The sequence below is a fragment of the Salmo salar genome, chromosome 02 (genome assembly GCF_965601325.2).
Source record: "Salmo salar chromosome 02, fSalSal1, whole genome shotgun sequence".
NCBI lineage: Eukaryota > Metazoa > Chordata > Actinopteri > Salmoniformes > Salmonidae > Salmo > Salmo salar.
Window position 1 is genome coordinate 36984720 of NC_138292.1, and position 27948 is coordinate 37012667.

Here is a 27948-nt window from a genome sequence, read left to right on the forward strand (position 1 = left end):
TGATTTTATGAACTTATAATAGTTTATTAATCAGGATCCTAACATGCTGATACAAAAAATATGTACATCTGGCAAATCATTGTCATTCGTACCAAAACATTTAAATATATAATGGTGTATAGAAATAGGAAGTGGGGTTGCATGCTGAAAGGGACCTTTCATTTTCTCTTTGTATAGCCAATGCCATTAGGGAATGTGATGACCTTGTTTTTTCCATGGAAGACGAGAGCAAAAGTACTGGCATCAAATCCAAAAACTCAAACAACCTGATATTCAGTAACTGATATCAAACAGTGTGCTGTGATATTCAACAATGAATATTTACAGCCATTGAATAATTCAAAATGCTTTCGTACTGAGGCATAGGAATGACTGTAGGTAATACAGACCAATGTAAGTCACATACATTACCACCTTCTGCCTTTATATTTCATAATAAACATAATGAGACATTTCAGTGAGAAATACATTGTATGCCAGCCAGAAACCCTTTCATCCTATGTTACACAATACAAATACTTCTCTGCATGGAAATGCTAGTTTTGTATAAACATACAGTACATCCCTGTAGTCTTGAGTGTTACAGTATATGGAAATCATGCCAATGTATTTGCTGCTTAATATCCACATCATGCAAACAACGATCTGGCTGGACTGAGTGGCCCAGTCCCAATACCTCACTGGGCTTTGAATGAAATGACGCATTTAGAAGTCCTTGACCTGAATGCTAGCTGCATACGAATCTAGCAGTCAGGACAAGTAATGAAGAAATACACTATTGAAAAAAAAGAGTTGCTTACCTTAAAGCTACATCTAGAAGTACCAAATAAAAGTAAATTATAAATATGAACCATCAGAACTTATGGTTTGCACAATGACAACATAAGGGGGGAAAAGGGTAATACTCATCTTGGTCACAATCACTTAAAAATGTACCGTTACAATTTCTGAAATTCATACGCAACCAAAGTTGGTCAATAATACTTAGAACTCTCAATAGAGATGCACAGACCATAGAAATAATAGCACTTTTACCTCAATCATGCAATATTAACTGACCATGGCCATATTCTGAAAAACAGGGTTATGATACAGAGTTCACTACTAGCATGCATGCAAGTATAAAGATATGGGAACAGCACCAAAATAGCTCCAGTGCCCTAAATTCCAGGTCGAATTTGCTGGACAAAATGCCTGGAGTTCAAACTGCATGTTTTTTGTCTCTCCCTAGTGTTTACTTGGTGAACAGCTCTCTGTATTTTTCCTCTCAAGGCTGAGTTGGTTTTGGAATTGGAGGTTATAGTCACTCAAAAGGACTAAGAGACCGAGTCTGGACAACAGTCCTGTTATAGCCGTCTGGTCAAGAATGAAGGTTGTCACTCCGTTGAAATCATGATTCTAAAAACAGCTGAAGTCTTATCAATAGAAGTATTTGAGTCCATATTTCAGCCAACAGCTCATTATTTGTGCTCTTATGTCATTAGCTTATCAATCATCATCAGCCCTTATTCATTTTGGGTATTAGCTTGCTGCTTTTAGAAACACCAATACGTTCTCAGGGAATGCTGACCATAACCTTCAGTTTGAGTGGCATATTCGGTAAAACAGACAATTTGTTACAAGTTAAACAATCTTTCAGAAACATTTCAAATACTATTTGTGCTTTGCACCGCTCAATGCATTATTACTGCAGTTTAGACTCTCCTCCCTGCTCAGTACAGGACTCTCCTCGTCTTGTTATGGCCTCAAAGCCACTCAAACAGGCCTTGACAGGAAAATCACATCTGGTTCCACCCAGAGATCAGGTGTCAGGGAAGGAAATAGAGTCTTGGAGGGTGTGTATAGGTGATCTCATTCTAGAGTTCAGAGCCAGGGGGAACAGTTTGTACCATTTGTGCTGACTGACAGGGGACACCCAGAGCTCAGGAACCCAGTGAAGGACCGTTGCTCTTGGGCAGCTTGGCATTATTATTGGGCGTAGGCAAGTAACGCTGGTCTGGACGGGACTCTGAAGAGGATGGGTGGCCAAATAGGAATGTGTGCTTGCTGCTGTCTCTGTGGCCAGGTCTAGAACGAGCTGGAGGAACCCTGGGTTGGAGGTTCGAGATAGGGGGCGTGGTTCTGGAGGCAACCGGCCCAGGGGGTCTGGAGGCTGGGAAGAGGAAGGTGCTATTGTTGGTGTTCTGGTTGAGGTTGGAGTCTGCCCGATGGGGCTCCTGTGTCTTTGCTGGGACTGTGTTAGTGGGGCTGGAGGCCAACGTCAGCTTGTCTCTGAGCTGCTGGACCTCCCAGGCTAGCTGTTCCACTGGGTGCTGGGTAGACAGGGAGATGGGGTGGGAGAAAGCCTGAGGACACAACATGACCAGGGTTTCTGTTAGTTTATAACACCATCATGACTACAGCCATCCATGAGCAACTAATTGTAGTTTCTGATGTGACCAGCAAAAATTAGAAGCTTGTCCTGTACAACGTTGCACTATTCAGTTGAATAAAAATATGAATTTCAACTTCTTACTACATTTTTTATGCAATACCTCTAGTTGAAATCCTTTTTCAGTTACCGAGTTCAAAGTTCATTTTGATCACCCACCCACATACCAGTAGAGTAGACTATTATAAACATCCCCATGGCAACAGTGTTTTAGGCTCTGTATAGTAGTGAGAATGATAATCCTTCCCTATATACCTGCGCATGAAGAGCCCCGCGGAGGTAGCAGTCCCTCCACACACCTACGCAGGGCCCCAGGAGCAGGGGCAGCAGAGGCTCGTAGGGGTCCAGGGGCCCCTGGAGACCGGCTGTGGTGGTGGTGTGGCCCTGAGGGAGCTCTGTGAGGGCCCAGGCCTTCAGAAGCCTCTCCAGGCCCGGCAGGTTCTCTGAAGAGGACCCCCCTCTCCGGTGGCTCTTCCGGTAGACGCCTGAGCCCCCTCCGCTGCGCCAGGGCAGGAGGTTAGCAGAGCAGGAGAAGGAGCCCCTGGAGAGCAGGAACACAGAGCCTGGTGCGCTGTCACTCAGCTGAGAGAGGGATGGAGAGAAGAGAGGAAGAGAGAGATTAATACGTTTGAATATCCCTTTTGTGCCTTAAGCATGTTGCAATTCTGAGACCTACCACACGGAGGTGCAGTGGGCCTGTGTTCATCCCTCATCATGGTCGTTAATATTTAGTAAATGTATTTATGTGTGTGTGTGTGTGTGTGTGTGAGCGGGGTGGCATTTGTAAGACAAGAGCTCATTGAAATAGTATTTGAATTACTAAGTACCCTAACATGAATGATCAAATGCACGATTTGAATTTATATATTGCTTTTCACACTCCTTGCGCCTGACTGTATCCCCCATAATATTATCCTCTCACTCCTACCCTGTGTGCCTCGGGGTTGGTGTTGAGGTTGCCATTGAGTAGAGGCTGTGGCAGGGTGGGCGGCGGCACTGGCTGGGTGAAATGTTCCCGTCTCTGGCTGCTGTACTGCAGAGCCCAGTCCCACACAGGGGGCAGAGGGGGGTCTGAGGGGCCCGGGAAGGAGCCCCTGGGTACCAGGTCTCTCCAGCCGTTCACTGGTGTGTAACTCTGGGATAGGTTCTGGGAGAGACAGGAAGGGATGGAGGAAGAAGAGGTGAGAGAACAGTGATTCGTCTGATTTAATCTGAGCTCATTCAAGAGTTATCGTTGAAGACAATATGAGCTGATGCATGTGTGGGATTAAAAATGACGTGGACTCGCCTCGCAAATCAACCCGCTTTAATCTAAGATGGTTTACAGAATTTACGACTTTCAAACTTTGATACAGGTATTTCCAACATTTTCCATGTTAGCCTACAGTAGCATACCTACAGTGTATCTTATCTAGTACTACAGCTTCAGCATTAGTGGTGGTGTTGCTGAACAGTGGCCTACCTGTGAACGTTTGCACCTCTCCCTGTGGCAGTTGGCCAGGAAGCTGCTGAAGAGGGGCAGGTGGAAACTGTCATGGAGGGCCAGCAGGAAGTCCCCTGTCAGCTGGAAGCGGCACGGGTACTGGACCCACAGCTGCCACACACAGTCCAGGAAGAGCAGGAACACTGGCGCCTAGTGGGGAGAAAAACACAGGGTTAAGAAAGATGGGAGAAAGATCCCCAAAGACTTATGACTGGCATTAAACACCCTGTCCTAACGCAAATAGTTTCCTTTCCTTTTCCCCCCCATGACCACTGATAGGTGAGTTTACTGATAGGTGGCAGCTTATCATCTCACCTCTTCCTTATCGCTGTCCCTGTGGTAGTTGATGCGGCTGAGGAAGCGGTGTCCAGCCATCACCCACTCCTTCTGCACCAGACCCTGGAAGCCCACCCTGGTCCTGCAGTGGGGGTCACACATCACCTGGACTAGACTGGACACCACACAGGTCATGTCCCGGTCCTCTGCCTCTGCACACAACAGGAGGAAATAGACCATCAATAATCAATTGTAATTGAATACAGTAACAGTATGCATATTCAAGGCTCAGAGGATAAGAGACGTGTCCTTGAGTTTATCATCTACCCCAAACACACATAAAATAAAAGATTTGAGAAGGGTAACGCCTTGTATAAAAAAACAACGCAACATGACAATCCAAATGCCACAGTCTCACATCAGCCCTTTCATTCTCTCAAAATGTGCCCCTCTCTGTGGACTTGAATAGAACTTCTCCCGAATCCCCACATCTGGTTGGCAGGTTTTTTCTAACCATAGGCAGTAGGGAGTGTTGGCTGGGCCTGTCTGAAAATGCCATTGGGTCATTTCTCCAGTCATTTACTTATGTTTAGGACACAGTCAGCTCTGTGGTTTTAGGGGGGGGTGATATACAACCCTCTTCTCCAAAAAGCCCACTTGAGGCTGGCCTGGCAACACAACTCATACGGGGGAAGGGAAAAGCACAGGGCAGTAGCAGCCATTGTTCATGTGACACAGATTTCTGTTGACTTTTCAGTCTGTGGTAGCTACCATAGTATCAACAGACTAGGACTGACTCTCACAGCCCAATTATGTGTCAGTACATGGAGTCATGTAATAATAATGTATGAACATAGTTGTATTTAGTCAAGAACATCTGTAGCTTTGCCATAAGACTGTTCTCTCTCATAATAGACTGTAATATTACACTTATCTCTCCAAGGCCGTGGTCTCCAGCCTGGGTGCCAGACTATTTATGTTCAACATCGCTAGTTCGCTACGTTCTTGCCTTGTGTGGCAAGACAACCACAAGCTGGCTAAAACAGAAACAGACAGACTGGCACCCACCTTGAACTTCCAACACACTACTGTAAACTTCCACAACTAAGTGAGCCAGTCATCATAACACGATCTCAACAGACACAATAGACTACCACCTGCTGTATTAGCTGTGGTGTAAAGTACTTAAGTAAAAATAATTTTAAGTACTACTTAAGTAGTTTTTTGGGGTATCTGTACTCTACTATTTATATTTTTGACAACTTTTACTTTTACTCCACTACATTCTTAAAGAAAATATTGTACTTTCTACTCCTTACATTTTCCCTGACACCCAAAAGTACTCATTACATTTTGAATGCTTAGCAGGACAGGAAAATTGCCTAATTCTTGCACTTATCAAGAGAACATCCCTGGTCATCTCTACTGCCTCTGATCTGGCAGACTCACTAAACCCAAATGCTTCATTTGTAAATTATGTTTGAGTGTTGAACTGTGACCCTGGCTATCTGTAAATTTAAAAAACAAGAATATCATGTCGTCTGGTTTGCTTAATATAAGACATTTTAAATAATTTATACTTTTACTTTTGATACTTAAGTACATTTAAAACCAAATACTTAAAAACTTTTACTCAAGTAATATTTTACTGGGTGACTTTTACTTGAGTCATTTCCTTTTAAGGTGTCTTTACTTTTACTCAAGTTGGAAAATTGGGTATTTTTTCCACCACTGTGTATTGGTGTCCTAGTAGAGTAGTGCTTCTACAGTAGGAGTCTCCTTCAGGGTAAGCCCTAATGCCGCTTTAATGAGGGACGCAGCGTGAATAATAAATGAACGGATTGAATTTTCTGTGCTTCTTGGCCCTCGTCATGTGACTCACCTTGCAGCACCACGGTCAGGTGACCTCCGCTGAGCAGGCAGGCCACCTCTGCAGCTTTCCTCAGACAGCACCTGGAGAGGGAGCAGAGCAGCATGCGAATCAGGCTAATGCTATGCTACTATCACAGTTCTAGCTCGTTTCAGCACATAGATGCTTCAACATCCATGTGTGTAAGCCTGTAAAAAAGCTATGCACTAGGTCTTGGTCTACTGTGTAGATATAACAAGCTCCCACACGTGTTGAATATATGAGAGCTACAATCAACATCCATGTGTGTAGAACTATTATAGCCTCATGCTAAAGGTATGTTCTGTAACAGTATGTTAGAGCATTCTAAATCTGCTTACAGCTAATGTAACACAATAAAGCCACATATTCAACCAGGGATAGGCTAATGTGCTATAATGTGTATAATGTGCTAATGTGCTATAACTACATCAACATTGCGCTACAGGCAATACACTATCACTACTAGGTAGACATTAAAAAAAGGCCTGGCACATTTATTACAGAGGATTTATTGCTTTGATGAGAAGCCAATCAGGACCTCTAACCTGGTGTAGTCCAGCCAATGGGTGCTCTCCAGCGTAGACAGCCATTTGTCATCTGGCACTGACACAGATGTGGAAATGTCTGTGGACCAACACAGAAGACAAAGAAACCTTGTTCATGTTTTTGTCGAAGGAGCCTTATTGTACATAAATTAGAGTGGGGATTTGACAAGTTTTAAGATATACTATTGCACCTGAAATCTTTAAATAAGATCCATAGCTCTACATATCAAATGAGTTTGGTTTTAAATAAATATCTTCTGAAAACATATTGTTTTAGTCTTAAAAAAATATGTCACAATTGTTAAGGTAGTTCAGGCATGACATGATGAGTGAGGCCCATAGATTTGTGTGGTTGTTGTCTATCTAAATCCCTCGGCCTTGTGTAGAGGTATCACACAATAAACCAAACATTGTGAGCATTGTGTTGGCAATGTGTGAGCCATGGGAGTCAGTGGCCTGTGGTGTGCCCTGCCCTGTCCCTGTGAACTTCACATCAGCACAACAGAGACAGTGTTGTCTAGGAAACTAGTTGTCTCTCAAAGCTTTTTTGACTTCTCACAGCATTAGAGGAAGAAGCGTCAGGAAAAACACACCACATGGTGCTCACATATCGTACAATATGAGTAGTGTACGCCAGTGGTGGAAAAAGGACCCAATTTTCATACTTGTAAAGTAAAGATACCGTAAAAGTGAAAATCCCCCAGTAAAATACTACTTGAGTAAAGTCTAAAAGCATTTGGTTTGAAATGTACTTAAGTATCAAAGGTAAAAGTATAAATCATTAAACATTTCTTATATTAAGCAAACCAGACGACATAATTACATTTTTTATTTACGGATAGCCAGGGTCACAGTTCAACACTCAAACATAATTTACAAATGAAGCATTTGGGTTTAGTGAGTCTGCCAGATCAAAGGCAGTAGAGATGACCAGGGATGTTCTCTTGATAAGTGCAAGAATTAGGCAATTTTCCTGTCCTGCTAAGCGTTCAAAATGTAATGAGTACTTTTGGGTGTCAGAGAAAATATAAGGAGGAAAAAGTACATTATTCTATTTAGGAATGTAGTGGAGTAAAAGTAAAAGTTGTCAAAAATATAAATAGTAACTACTTAAGTAGTCCTTTAAAGTATTTTTACTTTAAAGTGTACATTTGTACACTTATATGAGGGGGTATACATTGATTAATTGGGGATTTTGTCTTCAATCCAAATCCGTAATTTCAGGAGGTAAATTGGTGTCTGGGGTCTTGTCATCTGGATGTGATCTCTACTAACCTACCATCTCTGTCTCAGTAGCATTGTAATGGGAAGCACATGGAAATAGATTAACACCACTTTATGTCCTCTATAAAATCTGCATGCCCACTGTCCCTCAGGGCTAGAGTGCTCCTCCAGAGATGCGGTGTAAAACCTGTGCTAAAGCGAATTCATTTGTCAACAAATAAAAAAGACGGCACGGGAGAGGCAAGGGGAGGGCTTTTTCCAATGAAACTGGCAACCCCTCCCAAATGTCACTGGTTACAGGCTGTCATTTGAAACGGAAACGGAATACACTCCTATGTTTAAATGCACTGTAGCAACATTTTGACCAACATTTTATCCAATGTGGGTCTTTATCAGATACATTAAAACACAGACTAATACACTTGACTTTCCAAAAGGTGCAGAAGGTTTGTACTGACCTCCCAGACACAGAGCCCGTAGGCGGGTGTGTGCCAGCTGTATGTCTGTAGGTGAAGGCATCTCGTCTCCCAGCTCCACCACCACACATAAAGACTGGCCCCCAAACAGGATCAACTCCAGGTTCCTACAGTAACACCCCCACAGGACAGACAGACAGGGAGCCCTTAGCATTATTCTCTGTGATTAAACATGGCACATTCCATTACTTTGTAACCATAGCCCAGGGCTAGTAAACTGTCTTTGCCCCAGGCTAAGCGCTGTCTCAGACATGCACTAGGAATAGCATTTCACAAAAGCCTGCTAACCTGTCCCATCTCAAGACTGGCCGGGTAACATGTACATGATTACAGCTTGGTTTTGATTTAAACATTCTGCTGTGAAGCAATAGCCTTTGCCATAAAAGCAATCAACAACAGTATGACTATGTTCATCTCTCTCTATCTTCCTCTGTCTCTCACACACACAAACACACACACACACCTGATGTCATCCTTCTCATGGTAGATGTTGTTCTGGAAGCTGGCCATCCGTAGCAGGTCACTGCCCCGAGGATGTCGCCAACACCAGCGCTGGAGGACAACAGTCACACAGATTTAGACACAACGTGGTCTCAATAGTAATGGTTTTTGGATATGTTCTGAAATCCCTGTATGACTTCTTAGTGACCAGGGCATGAGATTTTAACTGAGTTTTCTGACCTGACTGATATTGAGGGGTCATATGATGAGTGGTAAAGTTCTATTTACAGGAATGACTGATATTGATGAGTGGTAAAGTTCTACTTACAGGAATGCGTCCCTCGTTGAAGTGGGCAAAGGTCTTCTTCAGCTCAGTGTCTAGAACTTTCTGAGGGACCACGTTGAACTTGGGCAGACTGACATGAAATAGGATAAAATTACATTAACCATTGCAAATTGAATGGGCATTTGGCCAAGGACACTGACTTTACACTAGGAGCACAGTGTGCACAGGCTTCTGTTCCAGCCCAACACTAACAGGACCAGAGTTGGCAACTATATAATATATTTTATATTTTCCACTAATAAAGTTCCAAACAGGTTAACCACCAAGAAAGTTTCAGATGGTGGGTGTAGAGGCTACCTGGTGGACATCTCAAAGCGGTCATTGACAGAGCTGACCCTCCAGCCGCAGGCCCCGGTCCTCTCCAGCTCCTGCTCCCAGTCCGAAGAGCTATCAAACCAGTTCATGTGGGAGTCACGCCTACGGTTGCTTAGGAACTGCTTCATCTCTGAGGGGGAAGAGAGAGAGGGGGTGGTGGAGACATTTAACTTTCCTTGAGAAAAGCCACACTGAAACATTGGTTATGCTGATTTGATGTGTATCACCATTATTACATTTTTATATCACACTTAAAGCTGCATTATGTAACTTTTTAGGCAACCTGACCAAATTCACATAGAAATGTGTGTTATAGATCTGTCATTCTCATTAAAAGCAAGTCTAACAAACAGTATATCTGTTTTATGTGTGCTATTTCTATGGTTCCCGTTCTTAAGTTTAGTTTTTGGGTCTTTTACTTTTGGTTTTGTGCATCAGCTTCCAACAGCTGAAAATACTATATTTTTGCTTATGTAAAATATATTTCACAGCGGTTTACATGGTACAATATTTTCTACACTATACTTGCTTGTTTTGTCAGTACTGGCAGGTTCATTAAATACTACCCGCAAAACACCAGTCTCAACGTCAACAGTGAAGAGGCAACTCAGGGGTGCTGGCCTTCTAGGCCGAGTTCCTCTGTCCAGTGTCTGTGTTATTTTGCCCATCTTAATCTTTTCTTTTTATTGGCCAGTCTGAGATATGGCTTTTTCTTTGCAACTCGGCCTAGAAGGCCAGCATCCCGGAGTCACCTCTTCACTGTTGAAAAGGTCCAACCTTTTTACCATTTATTACCAAAAAAATACAGTAATTCAGTTTCTAACTTGTCTGTCTAACAAACCCCTCTAATGCTTTCAATATGTGAAGAGCTTCAGTGCACTGTATTAAAAACAGTATGTTCTTTATTTGGGGGGGGGGGGGGGAGAATACCTGTAAGCTTGAGATCTTATCAAGGGCCTGCATGCAATAGCAATTATTTCTAGCCCCATAACCCTTCAGACAAAAACAGATGTGTGTGTGTATTTGTTTGTGTGTGGATGTATGAATGACTCATAATGAAACGATTCCAAGTCTCCGTATGACCTTTAAAATACTTTAGTTCTTTGTACTCAGAATGTAATCTCGTCAATGTGACTTTTTTAATAAAGTATTCCAGCGTGTGTGTGACTCACCAACACTCCCCAGGGCTGCATTCTGGAAGGAGAGGACAGTCCCTGGCTTCAGAGGCTGGTAGGTCTTGGCAATGGTGTACGTTATCTGAGGAGGAGGAACAAGACTCAGTCTGCTGATCAGCATGACAAAGTGCATCGGCTTTCAAAATGGAGGGAGACCCTGTATGCATGATCACAATGACCTACAAGACACATCAGGTTCTCTACTCACAGGATACATGCTGCATAATAGCCATTTGAAACTCAAATCACAACCGTCTGAAGTCAACCTTCAAATAAGAAGACGCTGGGCATGCTACATGGTAACTATTATAAAGGTGCTAAATATGCTTTCAAGGTCCTTTTGTATTTAATCACAAGGACTCAGTATACTAAAATATACACACACTTGCTGACAGAGTACAGTGAATTTGGAAAGTATTCAGATCCCTTGACTTTTTCCATATTTTCTTACGTTACAGCTTTATTCTAAAATTGATTAAATTAAATGTTTTCCTCATCAATCTACACACACTACCCCATAATAACAAAGGGAAATCAATCTATCTATCTATATCTATATAAATAAATAAAAACTTATTTACATAAGTATTCAGACCCATTGCTATGAGACTCGAAGTTGAGCTCAAGTGCATCCTGTTTCTATTGATCATCCTTGAGATGTTTCTACCACTTGATTGGAGTCCACCTGTGGTAAATTCAATTGATTGGACATGATTTGGAAAGGCATACACCTGTCTATATATGGTCCCACAGTTGACAGTGCATGTCAGAGCAAAAACCAAGCCATGAGGTCGAAGGAATTGCCTGAGGAGCTCCGAGACAGGATTGTGTCGAGGCACAGATCTGGGGAAGGGTACCAAAATATTTCTGCAGCATTGAAGGTCCCCAAGAACACAGTGGCCTCCATCATTCTTAAATGGAAAAAGTTTGGAACCACCAAGACTCTTCATAGAGCTGGCCTCTCAGCCAAACTGAGCAATCGGGAGAGAAGGGCCTTGGTCAGGGATGTGACCAAGAAGCCGATTGATCACTCTGACAGAGCTCCAGAGTTCCTCTGTGGAGATGGGAGAACCTTCCAGAAGGAAAACCATCTCTGCAGCACTCAACCAATCAGGCCTTTATGGTAGAGTGGCCAGACGGAAGCCACTCCTCAGTAAAAGGCACATGACAGTCCCTTGGAGTTTGCCAAAAGGCACCTAAAGGGCTCTCAGACCATGAGACAGAAGTTACTCTGTTCTGATTAAACTAAGATTGAACTCTTTGGTCTAAATGCCAAGCGTCACATCTGGAGGAAACCTGGCACCATCCCTACGGTGAATCATGGTGGTGGCAGCATCATGCTGTGGAGATCTTTTTCAGCGGCAGGGACTGGAAGACTTGTCAGGATTGAGGGAAAGGTGAATGGAGCAAAATATAGAGAGTTGGGAATTGGGTTTCTCCAAGCGCTGATGCACCCAAACTTGCTAACTGCCTGGTACTCAGCACTCGATTGTCCCTCTAATTACTCTGACATCAATGTAAATGTAATCGAAAATCTAATCAAACACTTCATGAGAGCCCATGAGCTTATGTTTATGCAATTGCATGAGAAAACAAGGTGATGGCATCTATTAAAAAGAGGAGGATCACATCAGCTTTCTATAGGTTAGGCCTACTATATTTATTTCTCAACTTTCCTAATATGAAGCACATTGCTTCTCTTTACAACAGGAGTATAGCCTACCTAACTGGCATGAAAACGAACTGTGGGAAAAGCGGCTCCCTTCGCTATTTAAGTGCATAGATTACATGTATTTTTTCCCCCTGCCACTGTTTCAAGACAGGTGCAGGATAATGTTCCATTCTAAATCAAAACAAATTTCACACATATATGTAAAGACAAGATTCAAATCAAGAACAGTCTGATGGGTGACAATATTAGCCAATAATATCACTTGTGAATTATATATTATCACTTGTGAATGATGCCCAGCTTAAGGCAAGTGTAACGTGTGCACTGAGAGTTGGGAAGCAAGTTCAGGGAATTCGTTTTTTAATAAATAAACAAACATACTCCAAAACACGAACAATGCACAGACATGAAACTGAAACAGAAACAATGACGCCTATGGAAGGTAATCAGGGAAGTGATGGAGTCCAGGTGAGTGTGACGACACGCAGGTGTGCGCCATAATGAGCAGCCTAGTGACCTAGAGGTCGGAGAGGGAGCACGTGACAGTACCCCCTCCGTAACGTGCGGCTCCAGCCGCAGGACGCTGACCTAAATGACGATCCCGGGGATCAGGAGCGGACCAGTCACCTCTGCTGAGGTACGGGAAACCTGGCGCATGGCGACCTAGAGCGCCGGAGAGGGGGCATACGTGACGGTACCCCTCCCCGGCGCGTTCGGCTCCAGCCGCAGGACGCCAACCAAAGGGACAATCCCGGTGATCAGGAGCAGACCGGTCACCCCTGCGTGGGAACTTGTCGCCGGCTGGGACGCAGGAACCTGACAGACTGGTGATCCGGCTGAGGCATGAGAGCCTGTCGAGCCAGTTGAAGCAGGGCAGCCTGAGTCCAGGTGAGTCTGATGACACACAGGTGCACGTAATGATGGTGACAGGTGTGCGCCATAATGAGCAGCCTGGTGACCTAGAGGCCGGAGAGGGAGCAGGTGACAGCAAGAGACAAAGCCTTTTCTTTCAACTTTTTCAAATCATAGTCCCACATGTAGCTTAGCCCATAGGCCTATATGTTCTGAAAAGGTTTGTGCCAAATAACATCTTAAAATTAAGCATATTAATCCGCTTTACAAAGGGTGTAGAGCCTAACTGGCATACATAAGCAGCGTGTGAGTTTCAAGTTTGGGGAAGATAATTTTCACCATAAAAATGCACCTTTATAATAAAAGCATTACATGCATAATCACATTTGCGGTCTCTTTGGATAATGGTGTTTTCCCACTAATGGAACATTCGCGCTTATAGCCTACTGCCATGTGCACATTTCTGTGCTCATAAATAATAGTTTATCAACATTTTTAAACTAAAAGTTCTGATCTGTTGCATCAGCCTCATTGCATAAAAAAGCTTTTTTTGATACTAGTGGTTGTATTAATTTGGGATCTATCGCATCCCACAACTGTCCAAGACTATGTTTGGAATATTTATTTCTCTCACAGAATAGGTCAACTTTTGTACTATGGGGGATAGTAGATTGACATAGCCTAATGCTTTTGCTGTTCGTTAGGCCTACTCATCTTGTAGGCTGACGAAACGTAAATGTGGACAGTTCTTCCAATATCTTCAATATGGAACTCGGAATTGGATAAGAACGCCCGCAGTTGCGTCTGTCTTCACTTGTAGCCTGTGAGGAAGACCCAATCATGTGATGAGAGAAATGTGAGTGAGAGGTGCTACGAAGCTCGCAGCACTCAGGGAGAAGGGGATTAGAATGATTATATTTAGCCCAAGAGCACAACGGCCACTGGCTGTAAAAGGCATGGATTTCTTTAGGGGGCATTACGGCCACACAAAGGGGATGCCGCTGGGAAATTCTAGGCATTATCAAGTGCTTGTCAAATTGAATGAGAGACTGATGAAGTGTGTACAGCCTGAGCAAAAAACAAAGCAGAGCTCATGCCTTTCAAGCAACTTTTTAAAAATCATCATTAGAGTCGAGTCAGGTAGCCTTACAATTAATACAATTTCTAAATATATAGCCCAACATTTGTAGAACAACTGAAGTTAAATTAATAACTCTAAATTAGGCATATAGGAGTACCAATTTCTTTGTTAACCGCTCAACACAGAATAGCCGCATGTGCGCACTTCCTCAAATAGTTTGGAGAAAATATCCTTTCTATTTTATTCAGCTTTGTTCAATTGTATTCTTCATACTATAAATGAATATAAAATAATGGCACGGAATTCTAAGCAAATCTTGTCTGCTAAATGATTTACTGTAGCCCACAGCCATATGGCATAGCCAGATCAGAACCTAACATAAGGACATTCATGGATTTATTGTGAAGGTGTAGGCTATATTACATGGATTTATTAGACTTTATAAAATGTAGATGTTCCAAAAGTCTGCATCAGTAGCTTGTAGGCTGTGTGTGGAAGCCAGGAGTTGCTAAATGTGTTTATGTTAATTAACAGTAAATTACCGTGAAACCGGCAGTTATTTGCTTGACAATCACCGGATGACTAAATTCCGTGACCTCCACAGTGCAGAGCGCTCAGGACTTCAGACTGGGGTGAAGGTTCACCTTCCAACAGGACAACGACCCTAAGCACACAGCCAAGACAACACAGGAGTAGCTTCGGGACAGTCTCTGAATGTCCTTGAGTGGCCCTGCCAGAGCCCGGACTTGAACCCGATCAAACATCTCTTGAAAGACCTGAAAATAGCTGTGCAACGATGCTCCCCATCCAACCTGACAGAGCTTGAGAGGATCTGCAGAGAAGAATGGGAGAAACTCCCTAAATACAGGTGCCAAGCTTGTAGCGTCATACCCAAGAAGACCCGAAGCTGTAATCACTGCCAAAGGTGCTTCAACAAAGTACTGAGTAAAGGGTCTGAATACTTATGTAAATGTGATATTTACATTTTAAAAACCTGGTTTTGCTTCGTCAATTCAGGGTATTGTGTGTAGATTGATGAGGAGTTTTAGAATAAGGCTGTAACGTAACAAAATGTGGAAAAAGTCAAGGGGTCTGAATACTTTCTGAATGAACTGTATACACGCCAGCACTCACACACACATGCATGCACACACACACACACACGCAGACACACACACTACCTCCACAGCCTGTGTGTCGGGGGTGAGGCGGTCGAAGAGGAAGCAGAGAACACGCAGATCCCGGCAGTACAACACCAGCTCCTCAGGAGTGAACTTCAGAGAGGAGCTAGCCGTCACCAGCTTGGTCCGGGATGGGCCCACTGCAGCACAGATGTTACACAACCATCTTACAGTCAAAACCAGGTACACAGAACACACTACACCACTGATGGTTCACAGCTTCCTGTGTCAAGCCCAGACTTGAATTGGGTTTAGGATATTACGATTGTTTCTCATAGAACAAAGGACTTTGGGACCACTACAGCCTAGTAGAGTTGTAGAAGAAGCCTTACCAGCTACAACCTTCTCAATGGAGGCCAGGGCCACGTCATGATCCCCCAGGAGCACAGGGTCTGCGTTGTCCTACATACGGAGGGTTAGAGGTATGGTTCAAATATAGGTCAGTTTGTCTGATCAGGATTTTTGTACACCAATGAATGGATGGTCTGAAAACATTCTATATGATGTTGTTGATTGTGATGATGATGATTATGCCCACAAGCCTTCTTCTAGCAATAATAGGGCATCATTACTATTTTCCTACTACAATACCAGGTGAGCGGTCCTTCAACAGTCCATACTCAGAGCTAGTCCAGCACTCACGTCAGGTTTGGGGCTGTCCTGAGGCACAAAGGCCACTCTGAAGTGGGTACAGAAGAGAGTGCCAGACAGCCATCCGCCCCCCTCCTTGGCAGTTAGCTTCTTCCTCACCAACACAGCACTCTGCAGCACACATTCTCCTGGGGAACAGACAGGGCGTTTAGGCTGGAGCTTACTGAATAGAATACAAACAACTTTATTGTCCACAGAGTGTTTTAAATGTGCTTGATATTGAAAACAATAAAAAAGTAGACAATTTTAGAACATCATGAGAGTTTCATCGTCAAGACTGAGCATTCCAAGGTAAAGTGATAAATTGTGCAAAATACCAGAATGATTGTGTGTTTGAGGGAAGGGAGATGGTAACGTTGAGTGTTATGTATAACAGAAATGTGAATGAAAGTAAACTTCAGCATGGAGTTTATCAAGGGTCTGGGAGGTGCAATTTTCTCAGCTATGTCAGCCACTGAACGATTGAGTCAAACAGATGTAGTTGTCTGGCATCCGGGTCCAGCTTGGCATTCGCCTCATATTTCCGATCACATTGACATTTCACATACACATAATGAAATACGGTGTGTGCAACGAATGTGATGACAGTTCTACTGTACATAACATTTAGCTATGTTGTAAATAACAGCCCTTACATATAAGACCTCTCTCGTGTACTTTGATCCGCAATCACAATTCATCAGCTTGTGATAAACTCAAAATGACTGAAAGAGGGTTTCAGAAAAAGGAACTCGGACACTCATTCTCTCTCCAAGACGACACGCAACATTCAACTCTCTTTTGTCCTTCCAGACTCTGAATTAGTATCTATTTCTTTACCTTCATACAAATATTTTAGCTCAGTCTGTCTACGTATCAAAATGGCAGCTGCTAATGTCTCAGTAGAGAAGGACCAGTTCTCCTGTCCGATCAGGTCTGGATCTACTGAAAGATCCAGTGACAACTGCCTGGGGACACAGCTACTGCAAGGACTGTATTGAGAGCTACTGTTGATCAGGATGATGAGAAGGGGGTCTACAGCAGCCCCCAGTGCAGACAGACCTTTATCCCCAAGGCATTTTCTAAACAGAAATACCATCCTGGCTGATATGGTGGAGAAACTGAACGGAGAATTCCAAAGTGTTTTCTTTTATGCTAGACCCGGAGATATGCAGAGTGACGTCTGCTCGGGGAGAAACCGCAAAGCGCATACTTCCTGTCTGGTGTGTATGGTCAGCTACTGTAGGACTGCCCTCCAGCATCACTATGAATCTTCTGCATCTAAGATGTACACGCTAGTCAAAGCCTTGCCAAAACTGCAGGAGAAGGTCTGCTATCGTCATAACAAACTGCTGGACGAGTACTGCGAAGAACAGCAATGTTTCTGTTATCTGCGTAGATGAACATAAAGGCCATGATACAGTCTCAGCTGCAGCAGAAAGGAGTGTGAAAGAGATTCGGGTGAAAATGCGGTGGAAACATTCCAACTGAAGAGAAAAGACATGGGAGATAGAACAGCTCAGAGAAGCTATGGCGTCACTCAAGAGCTCTGCACAGGCAGCAGCAGAGGACAGTGAGAGGATGTTTACTGAGCCGATCCACTCCATTGAGAGAAGGTGCTCTGAGGTGAAGGAGTCGATCAGAGCCCAGGAGAAGCCTGAAGTGAGTCGGGCTGAACTGCTCCTGAAGCGACTGGAGCAGGAGGTGGGTAAGCTCTGGATGAGAGAAGCTGAGCTGGAACAGCTCTCACAAAATATCAAATCTATGGTTTTGGGGCGGTGAGGAAATCAGTCACTGAACTCAAGAAAAAGTTGAAGAGCTACTAGAAGGGAAGGGTGGTAATAATACCATGGCAGTGAAAGCTGTCCAAACGCTAGTGCTACACAAACATATTTAAAGCAAGTGAGGAATCATTCCGTCATCGCAATTGTTGATATCAGTGCAAACATTGTTGCAAATACAAAAAGCAGCATGATAACAGAGGCATGTCTGTGTCAATGAATGAATTGTCCTATTTAGATTAACGAACAGTCCCCTGCCTTTTCTCACTGTGGTGTTTTGGCCTTAAATGAAGCCGCTTGTATCAACGCCAGTCATATACTATGCCATCTCATTCTCCAACTTTTTCTCATCAATATACTGTAGTTATGTATCCTCATTACACTTCAAGATGCATTTTCCAATCCAAAAGCATGACTTCCCTTCTGGGCAGGATGTATTGGTGCATATTTACAGCGCCTTTTTTATGTCAATAAAACGTGCAACTTAACCTGCTCTTGTCTAGTCCCATGGGATACAGGGCCAATATATTGTCCAGATTGATACAGCTTGGGCTCAACAGCTATCAATTAGTCTATTACCATGTTATTTTGCCATAAATATGTTTAAATGCTTTGTTGGGAATAATGAATTTATGCAACATATTTTGAAATGTTTGTAATATTTTATTCATGCTTGAAAATAAAAATTGGATTCCAGAACTCTAGAACAAAGCTTCCAAAAACAAGCCCATTCACCATACAGCTCTCTCACATCTAAACACACTGAGCACACAGACACACCTTCTTTCACACAGCAGTGAGACAGCACATTTGTAATGCTCTCTCCCAGCAAAACAAAGCCTTTGCCAGCTAGACTTGGGTTTCCATGGCAACAGAGTCCAGGAGAGAGTAGAGGGGGAAAATGGCCTTTTTGTCTCTTGCAAGGGAAGTGTTAGGCCAGACACCATCATGGTGGAGAGAATGTTTTAATTTTCAGTTTTTAGAACAACAAAAAGGATTTGGTGGGTTGTTAACAGGGCCGAATTCCTTCAAAACTAATTTTAAGGAACAACTGAATTCCTTCAAAATAACGTTTAAGGAAAACAAAAAAGAAAGTCAAAAACATAACTGCACAAAGCATGCCATTTCTGGTACAGCTCAACCTCCTCAGATTAGACCTCAAACTCGGTTAAGAGAAGATTTTCAGGGATACCGAATTGCATAAAAAGAGAATAACAGGAAATCTTCATTTAACACATCAAATGCTTGTTTATCCTATAAGAAAGGGAAGTGTGGTTGTAATCACGGTCATCACAGCTAACACTCCAATACTTTGCCCATTGCGCAAGATTAACACAAAAGCCTGGCAAAAGCTACAAAGAAATCTTCAAAAGGGTCCCTCAGCGAAGCCACAAGATCTTTGGGGTGTGTGAGCTGAAGACTGGAATCAAGCAAGGCACTGTGATTAGGCTATGTTTACGCCGACTTCGGTCTCACGACGCCGGATCAAAGTCACAAACCCTCAGCACAAGTATTCCCTTTCTAAAGTCCCGGACATATAGCTACGAATTCAATTCTTGAACCAGGCTCCCTATGGACAATTTAGGTTTTAAACACAACTGGGCCCTTGTTTCTAGGATTGCCTGTTACTCTGTGGCCAATCGGGCTCAGCGGGATTTGCGTGCTCCTTTTAACGGCTCCCCGGGTGCAACAGTGCTGAAGACATTTCTCAGGCATTGTGGCTCACAGATGTGTGAGAGGGGACAGGAAGTGTCTGTTTCTGGTTTGAGTTCTGGACTGGAGAGTCTGCAGGTAGTTTACATTCCCACAACATGGGAAGCTGAGGATTGAGTCACTCAATACTCTGTATACAGTGAAGCTGTTTATGAGACGACACTGGTAATTTAACAGTTTAAACAGTTTTACTTTCGTCCTACAGAGTGCAGGCCCCACCCCCACCCCACACACAACGCTCAAGTGCCTTTGTCTCCCTCTCTAACCCTCTCTCGCACACAACAATACATGTACACACAGACTCACATATGCACTCAGACAAACACATACACATGCACAGACACTCATGCAAACACACATAAACACTGGAAAATCCCCACTGTGGCGATCTTTCTCTTTGTCCATTGGTGTTCTGCCAGTGGATTGAACAACCTGAGAAATCGGCCAGAGAGAACACAGCTGAATGTGATATGAACCAAATGCTCCATTTTCAATTTCATTTGTGTCCAACTATTTGTTCTCCATTTTGTTCCGATGTGTGTGCAGAGGAGACGTTTCTGGCCCTCTGCTAACCGATGGGAGAGAATTATACAAAAAGGTTGTACCAGAGCAGTGTCATGAGACGTCTGATGAAACAACACACAGCTTTGTTTTCGTGAATTTACAGGACGTTTTGGGGAATAGAAATGTATTCCCATTCAAAATCCTATTTTCCCTAACCCCCGAAACCTAAATATAACCCTAACTTCAACCCCAAACCTAACACTTAAGCCTAAAATAGCATTTTAACAAAATTCAGGACATGAAAGTCCTGACTTTTCAAAATGTTTCTTGTTTTCCTACCTTGTCAGGTCGTTCTGGTGACTTGTCAAGACATTGTGGTCGTGATAATGTAGGAAAACATGTATACACATGCACACAGAATGCAGAGCTCTTTGCTACTTCTTTAGGTAGTTAGTGTGCTATCCAAATTGAGCTCATAAAGCATACAGTTGTATATTCTTCAGAGATGTTGACCTGCTCTTCTCTTGTCACTCAGCAAGGCCAGCAGTGACAGTCCAATGATTGACACCAACCCAAATCTGTGGATCTATAGTAGGCCCCTCACATTCAAAAGGTACACGATCTATCCACCCACCCATAGCTGTTTGCGCTGCCCTGACCCATTCATCCCCTGGAACCCGTTCTGGTTTCCCCTGTCCTGTGTCTGAGTGTTATCTGAGAATGTGATGAATGTCACGCAGGGTTGTATAGTATACAGTACACTGAGGCCTGGGACTGTTCCGACTGGCTGTGTGTCTGTGGGATGCTGCAACGTCAGCCCTTTCACCCAGTTTGCTTCCACAGATTCCCCATTCCCTTGCCTGGTGCCTCTGTGAAAGTGTGTGTAGCACATGTTTCAGAGTTGAAAGTCTGTTTCCAACATGAGAGAACTCCTTCGCAGAAACTATGACGGTGTTTCCCATTCGGATGAATCCTTTCTGCCTTAATGTGAGGCAGGTTTCCATGACCAGCTGTGTTTCAAATCTGCCATGACATAGAAAATTGGTCAGAGAAAGGGAAGAAGAGGAATGTGAGAGCCGGAGAGAGAGAAAGAAAGACAGACGGACAGCATGTCACAGTCACACGCTAAAAAATAAAAACAACTCAGAATGGGACCACAGTGGATCCTCAGACAGACTGGGAGAGTCTGGAACGAATGAGATAAAAACAGGTTCTGAATCAGACAGAAAAAGTGAATGAAGTGGAAAGTGAGAGAGGAGGGACGGGGAGGGCTGTGTCTAGGTCAGCGGTACAAGGTGGAAGTGAGAGCTGAAAGTGAAAGGGACAAGGAAACACACACACACACACACACACACACACACACACACACACACACACACACACACACACACACACACACACACAGAGGTGCTGTGAATAACTGCTGATATGAAACGGTTGAGATTAGCGTGGCTCTGGAGGGGCCCTGGCCTGCCAACATTCCTGTTGGAAAGCTCATGCCGCGCGGCGTGCTGCTGAAACTGAGATTATGACCAGGGGCATAGGCCTACAGCACTGCTCTCCACGGCACACAGACACACCGTTCTCACAGAGGCTACATTACAGTAGGTTAGCACTAGGATTTAGTAAGAAAACAGAGATACAGATGGGTGCAGTTTCAAAAGATGGACTTGTGTTTTCAGACCCAGATGTTATGATACGCGTATAGCTACTGTATTTCTCACATGGAAATAGCATCATATTCATTAGCGCTCTGCAGTCTGGGTCTTACCTGGTAAGCAGCGTAGTCCAAACATATCTCTCCCCCGTGCGTTGACACCACTGTGACTCAGCATCCTCTCCTGCGGGGGGGGGGGGGGGGGGGGGGAACAGAAAACAGACCTGGTGTTATTACTGCACCCTTTCAAAAAGAATTAGAGAACAAACACTCATGTGATTTTGCTTCAACTCAAGATCTTCTTATTGACCACATTCCCCAAAACCATAGCCAATCCCACAATGCTCCACGATGACTCTCACTTTCCATGTTTTATTAGTTGATTTGCTCTGTACTGTATGATTTGATGCGGTCTCGAAGTACTCCAGGCTGTTCTGCTAGCGGCATAATCCAATCCCATAGAACCACAGGTTGCTATTACCGGACTACTGGCTAGCTGCTAGCACATATGGACCCATTTAGCCTGAGCTCCCACCCCCCACAGAAGACCATTTACATAGGGTAGAAATCACACAATGCACAAGACATAGGCCTAGGCATTGAAAAAGGAACTGTTTGTTCTGGTAATGACCACTCAGGCGGTCCAGTATAGAAACATGGAAATTGCTTTGGACTGAGGTTAAAGTATACAATGAATCTTTATGGTACTGACGACTCACTCAGCAATTCTTCACTGCCTACAAGGCCGCTATTCACAATCATGTTACATTTTTGCGCTAGTTTAGTCACATATTTCTTGGTAGAGCGAACTAAAAACAACTTACTATAATGTGTGACAAATACTCTTAGGCTACTATAACTCTTGTGACACACACACAATGTAGGGGTGAAGTGAACTGCGTGCTAACATGCTAATGGAAAACATATGGCACTCTTCTGGTTAACTTTAGATTGACAGTGGCTATAACCTCACGAGAGCGTTAAAACAAAGACAACCTTTGCTCCTTAAACAGGTTGTAAGTTCCACTGATTCATAGCGTAGCCGTTTGCCTTGTCTGTGAAACGCATATGCCCAACCGACCATATCAACAGAGGCCTAAACTCAAGAGCACTCCGCTAACATTAGCATGATGCTAGCATCATTTGGTTTTCAGCTTCTTTCCCATCATCAAATCACACAGCTTTTAAATTCTTGCCTCAGAAAGCAAGTGCCAATTCTCAAGTGAAGTCATGCGGCTAATCAATTTTCCAAATTCATTGGCTGCAGTTAGTGAGAGAAACCCCAACCCCAAACTGCCAACCCCCCCTAACATAAACCTCAGAAATGGGCTAACAGTCCTTACTTTCTCAAAACAGAAGATGAAGTCCTGGGTCATACCAAGACATCCTGGACAGGGTTATTGTTCCACCAATTTTATTGACTCAATCCTCCACCCAAGACCTGAGTTAGCAGAAGGGAATGGTGGAAAAACAAGCCTGTTTTTAAATTACAAGGGAGAACAGTAAAACTTTACAAGGTTCTTGGTTTCTGCTCACCAGCAAACCATTGTTAATTTTTGTTTTCATCTGGCTTTTCAACTCATATGTTTATCCATTGGTTTCACCACCAATTCCCCATTTATAACTAAAACATTCTGCATTCCTTGCTCTTTTTCAGAACGTATCTTAGATATTTAGATCCCGTTTAATTTTTTAATCTGAAACTCAGTTCCTTGTATCAACTAACAAACTCTGTGTCTGTGCCTTGGGGTTGTGTTACATTCCGAAAGTTCAGTAAACATATTTGGATTCCAACAGTAGAAATTCTCCAAACTGCTCCACCAGCTAAAACTACATTGGAGGCTAAGGAAGAATTGAGTGAAAGCCCATCAAATAAACTACAACAAAATGTGTCATAACAGGAAGAGGAATTGCACTAGACAACGGTATAGAACAAGTCAGCAGGTAGACTAGATAGGAGAGAAGGGCGAGGTGAAGTTGTCTAGACGAAAATGACTGGAACTCTAAAAAAAAATCCCAAATTAGAGTCCTAAATCCAATTCACTCCCCAAAATGAATAACCACATGTCCAGGCTCTCTTTCTGCTGATGTTTCACTCCTTGACTTCTGCGTGTGTACTACTCGATCAACTCTTTCCCTCCCTCCCTTTCTCCTCAGGGATTGCAGCCAAGGCCCATTGCAGTTTCCATTGCTCATGGCTTCCCCTTGCTACTGCGACCAGACTTCTTCTGCAGAGGAGAACATACCTCCTCTGCCCTGAAATAGACCAAACTTACCGGAGGGAGGAAAGTGGCCGTCCAACAACACATAAACCTCACACTGTAGGGTTGAACAACGTCCCTCGCCAACAAGCACAACAAGGGGCCTGTGTGTAGCTCAGGTAGTTACATTTTTACTAGTTAGATCATTAAAACACAGTTTTAACATGTGGTGCTGCTGTAGAGGGAGGTAAGCCTGTTGGTTTATGTGGTATTGTCCATTTCCGTACATCAATAAGCAGGTTTGTGGCATTGTCGTAGGGGCTCTTAAAAATATAAACAAGGATGTGGGGTCTTTTCTCTAAACATGGACTCACTTTGATGTGTTTTACCTCTTGCCCTATTTGGAGCAACTCCTGAAACATAAACCAGATGAAAGTCGTCCTGAAACCCAAAACCGTTTCTGTCTAGCAGTGAGTCGTGGCTTTGCTTTAATGCCGCCTTTCTTTTGCTTTCAAGGAGCGTCTACGACAGTGTAATACATTTCCCACAACAGAAATAGTCACATCAAACACTTTATTATACAGAGCGAACAAAACCCCAAAGACAAAACAACGAAAGAGAACCCACAATAGAATAGACTACTGAGAATTCCACCTCGGAATGTGCAAAAAACAAGGAAGGAAAGTGATTTAAACATATAGGAGAAAATATGAATGTTTTTAACGAATCGTGAATTCATATGCCATTATCCACTTGCCCTGCTTAAAATGCAGCTTTGAACCACTAGCTTACTCCACAGCCTGCAGAAGCAGTACTATAACTCTCCCTATGGAATCTAATGTGCCCACTACTCTCCATATAAATGAAGGTAGAGGGACTATTTATAGTAGTGCCTATGGTGTCTTGGCCTTATATCATTATAACGACCTCAGTATAGACTTGGTCTGCAACAAACACTCATTAACTACCCTTAACGATAGTCAAAATGCGTCATCTAGTCCGAAGGAAACTCTTTGTATACTCAGTGATGCACTCGCTGTGAAAGTAAGGTTCAAAGTTAAATCAGAGGGTGTGTGTGTGGCACGTGTGTCAGAGGGTGTATCTGCTGGTACGTAGTTCAAGCTTCTATTTGTCACTGTGCATGTGCATGTGTCAGTACGTAGCTTAAGTATGCCTATTTGTAGACTGTAAAAACAGGACAAGCTTCAATAACTCATGTTTTAAATGTGCTTCTTGTTTAACAAAAATGTGTGACTCTAGCAACTCATAAACATACCACTCCCACATTGGGTGTTGCCAAAAACAATCTAGACACTTGAAATGGACAGAAATAGGCTACTAGCCTTATTTCACGCTTTCCCTAGGGGACAGCAGTATCGGTTAATAATCACCCAATGTACGATCAATAAACCTTTGAAAACATGCCTACATCTTGTTTACTAATGAGAGACGGCATTGTTTTGTTCAGTTTCCGCATGGGAAGCACTGCCAGTTCCATAGCTTATTTCAGGATCTAAGTTCTTGGCCCTATGGGACTGGGTGTGTGAATACCATTTTGGCTCTCTTTTATGAGCCCTCCTGGATCTCCAGCCACTCTGAATAGAGCTGAGCCCGCCTCTTACATTTTCACTACTGTGGCACTTGCATTGTGTTGTGTGGCTGACTGACTGCTTCCAGATTCCACCCCATAGACTTATGTTCTAGCTAGCTGAGGAGCCAGCATGTGAACAATTCAGGGGAGGGGAAAGTCACAGTGTGGGAAAACAACAAGCCTGGACTGTAATTATGAAAAGTAACATGCAAACCTTCTTATAACCCAATCAGTCTGCATGTGATGTGAAATGTATGGCAGGATTTCTCTTAACCTTAAGTAATTTCTCAATGGTAAGTAATTTCTCAATGGTAACTAATTTGGTATCACTGTAAATAGCCTACATACACAAGAGTTACAACACTATTCCACAAATGTAATTTAGTTCAGTATTGGGACCAACTGTAGCCTACTTATTAAATACAAAATGAGAGCGCCAAAGGTTTCAGATCCATAGTCAACTCATTCATCATTTCTATTCAGTGCGTTTCTAAACCTCAACACGTTAGTGGAACCAGTGTGTGTAGGTGTATAATATTCAGGACATCACCATATGTTTCTCTACAGCCACATTGCAAACTTTTATGGCTAAAATAAACTGCCGTCTCTGTTAGCCACTTATATTCAGAAATCAAATTAAAAACCTCCTGCTCCTCAGGCTGCCGTTTCCATGGCAACAGTCAGATGTTGCACTAATCACCCCAACTCCACATGTGAGCAGAAATGCCTGAGGGTGGAGTTGAGGCATCTGTTATCGTTTCCCCCTGCGGGTTCTCAGAATAACCGTGGAGGAAGAGCTAAGCAGCACAGAGCGCACCAGCATAAAATTGAAAATTCGAAAGAAATATCTAGGCTATGACATAAACCATCACTGTAATAATCAGTCCACCAATTTTCCCCAAGGTTCTTCGATTTAGATGGTTATTAATTGTATTGGGTTTATAGACATGTCCCTCACCCCGAATGTGGTGTGGTGTAACAGAGTTGAAGGCATCAACAGTGTAGACCTGTGCAGACAGACCCATCCAGAGCTACACCACAATGTGGTGCGCAACAACAAAAAAATTCAAGGCCACAACACATGATGAAAGATCTCAGAGATAAACCGGAATGTTAAGAAACCACAGGTCTCTCTGCGGTTTTATATATATATATATATATATGATGCCTTTAGTGATAAACTGTGTGATGGTAGCAGCTTCCTGGATGATTGCTTCCTGGCCACCCAAGCTTAGAATCACATGAGGTGCTGCTGAAGAATAGTCTTTACCATATAGAAACATTGTACATAAAACAAAGAATGCTACGATGAACAGCTTGTATTTGTTGCTATATTAAAAAGGAAAACAACCCCCTCAGTCCCAGACAGTAAGAATAAAAGGCCTTCAGTCTTGTCTGTGGAATGTAGGTTATCGAACCATTAAACTGTTTCCACAAGTAATACCTCTTACACTGTTTCATAGAATTCGATACATTGTGGAATTAGTTGGACACATTGTAACTAACCATTCTGTACACAGCAAGATATCTCGGTGGAATCTAAATCTGTGTATATAGTCCACCAATGATGGAACAAAGTATTTCAGTTTATTATTCTCATTGGTACCTAAAAGGTTCAGCCAGGGCAAGCTACCTTCCAGAATATGAAGAAAATAAAACAGAATATTAAAACATTGCGTCGAAAGCCTACCTTTATATCTGGGACCATTTGTCTCACTTTGAACGTGGTTTTGGATCCCGTTAACATTTTGACGTCCAATATCCAACTCTCTCGGCACGAAATACAGAAAGTAAGCTATCAGACTTGAGTTAATTTACGTTTTTTCCGATGGCGAGAAGAAAAAATGCCTTTAATCGCTCCATGTCTTTATCAGGAAAACATAAAAAACGGTCCACTTTCTTCGAATGTCAGCGATACCATGCATCACCGGTTTCGAGAACAGAGGTGGTCTCTGAATTAGAAACTCATTTCGTTTCTTTCACGTTTATCATTGCCGAAAGCATCCATGTGTGTATGCTACTGTGTAGAGCACGCCCCGCATAAATTTACCGCCTGTCAGGAATATATGCTTATACTTGTTAGTCACTGGTAAGGGGAAGAAATGTATACCTCTGCTTGTCCCTTTTGCGTTCCATTTGTTGATTCCCTCGCCAGAGTTAAAATGACACACCAGTGAAAAAAAGCAAGCGCAGTAGAGCCTCTTAAAGGGCCAGCAGTGTAAAAAGCATCTAATAGGAATCCAATTTTTTTTTAACCAGTCGTTTGTTTTTCACTAATGGTCCTACAAATTAAGCCACAAGGTGTTCATGTTCAGTTCCTTCCTGCACTACCACAACTTATTCAGGTAATTAAGGTCTTGGTTAGTTGAATGAGGTGTCAAGAGCCCTGGGTCTAAAGCAGTTCAGTTCTTCAGGACTATGAAGAACGCTGTGGTGACATTTTGAATTTGGGGTTTAGGAAAGGTGACAGTATGCAGAGCTT

General features: G+C 43.1%; 1 protein-coding gene across 2 annotated transcripts; it reads right to left on the bottom strand.

Annotated features, from left to right (window-relative positions):
• LOC106581821 (myotubularin-related protein 11) lies at nt 1–27638 on the bottom strand. 2 transcript variants are annotated; one of them, XM_014164211.3, is made up of 18 exons: nt 27157–27638; nt 23018–23115; nt 21789–21858; nt 16032–16168; nt 15722–15791; nt 15390–15529; nt 10601–10685; nt 9411–9558; nt 9096–9183; nt 8790–8878; nt 8309–8433; nt 6627–6705; nt 6073–6143; nt 4230–4402; nt 3894–4064; nt 3360–3578; nt 2687–3013; nt 1–2345 (listed from the first exon to the last, which is right to left on the bottom strand). In XM_014164211.3, exons 2-18 carry the CDS (start codon nt 23048–23050, stop codon nt 1923–1925), a joined length of 2448 nt encoding a protein of 815 aa, XP_014019686.1. In that variant the 5' UTR covers nt 23051–23115; nt 27157–27638; the 3' UTR covers nt 1–1922. The 2 variants fall into 2 exon arrangements, with proteins under 2 accessions (XP_014019686.1, XP_014019678.1); XM_014164203.3 differs by lacking the exon at nt 23018–23115.
• Between the last annotated feature and the right edge of the window lie 310 nt (nt 27639–27948).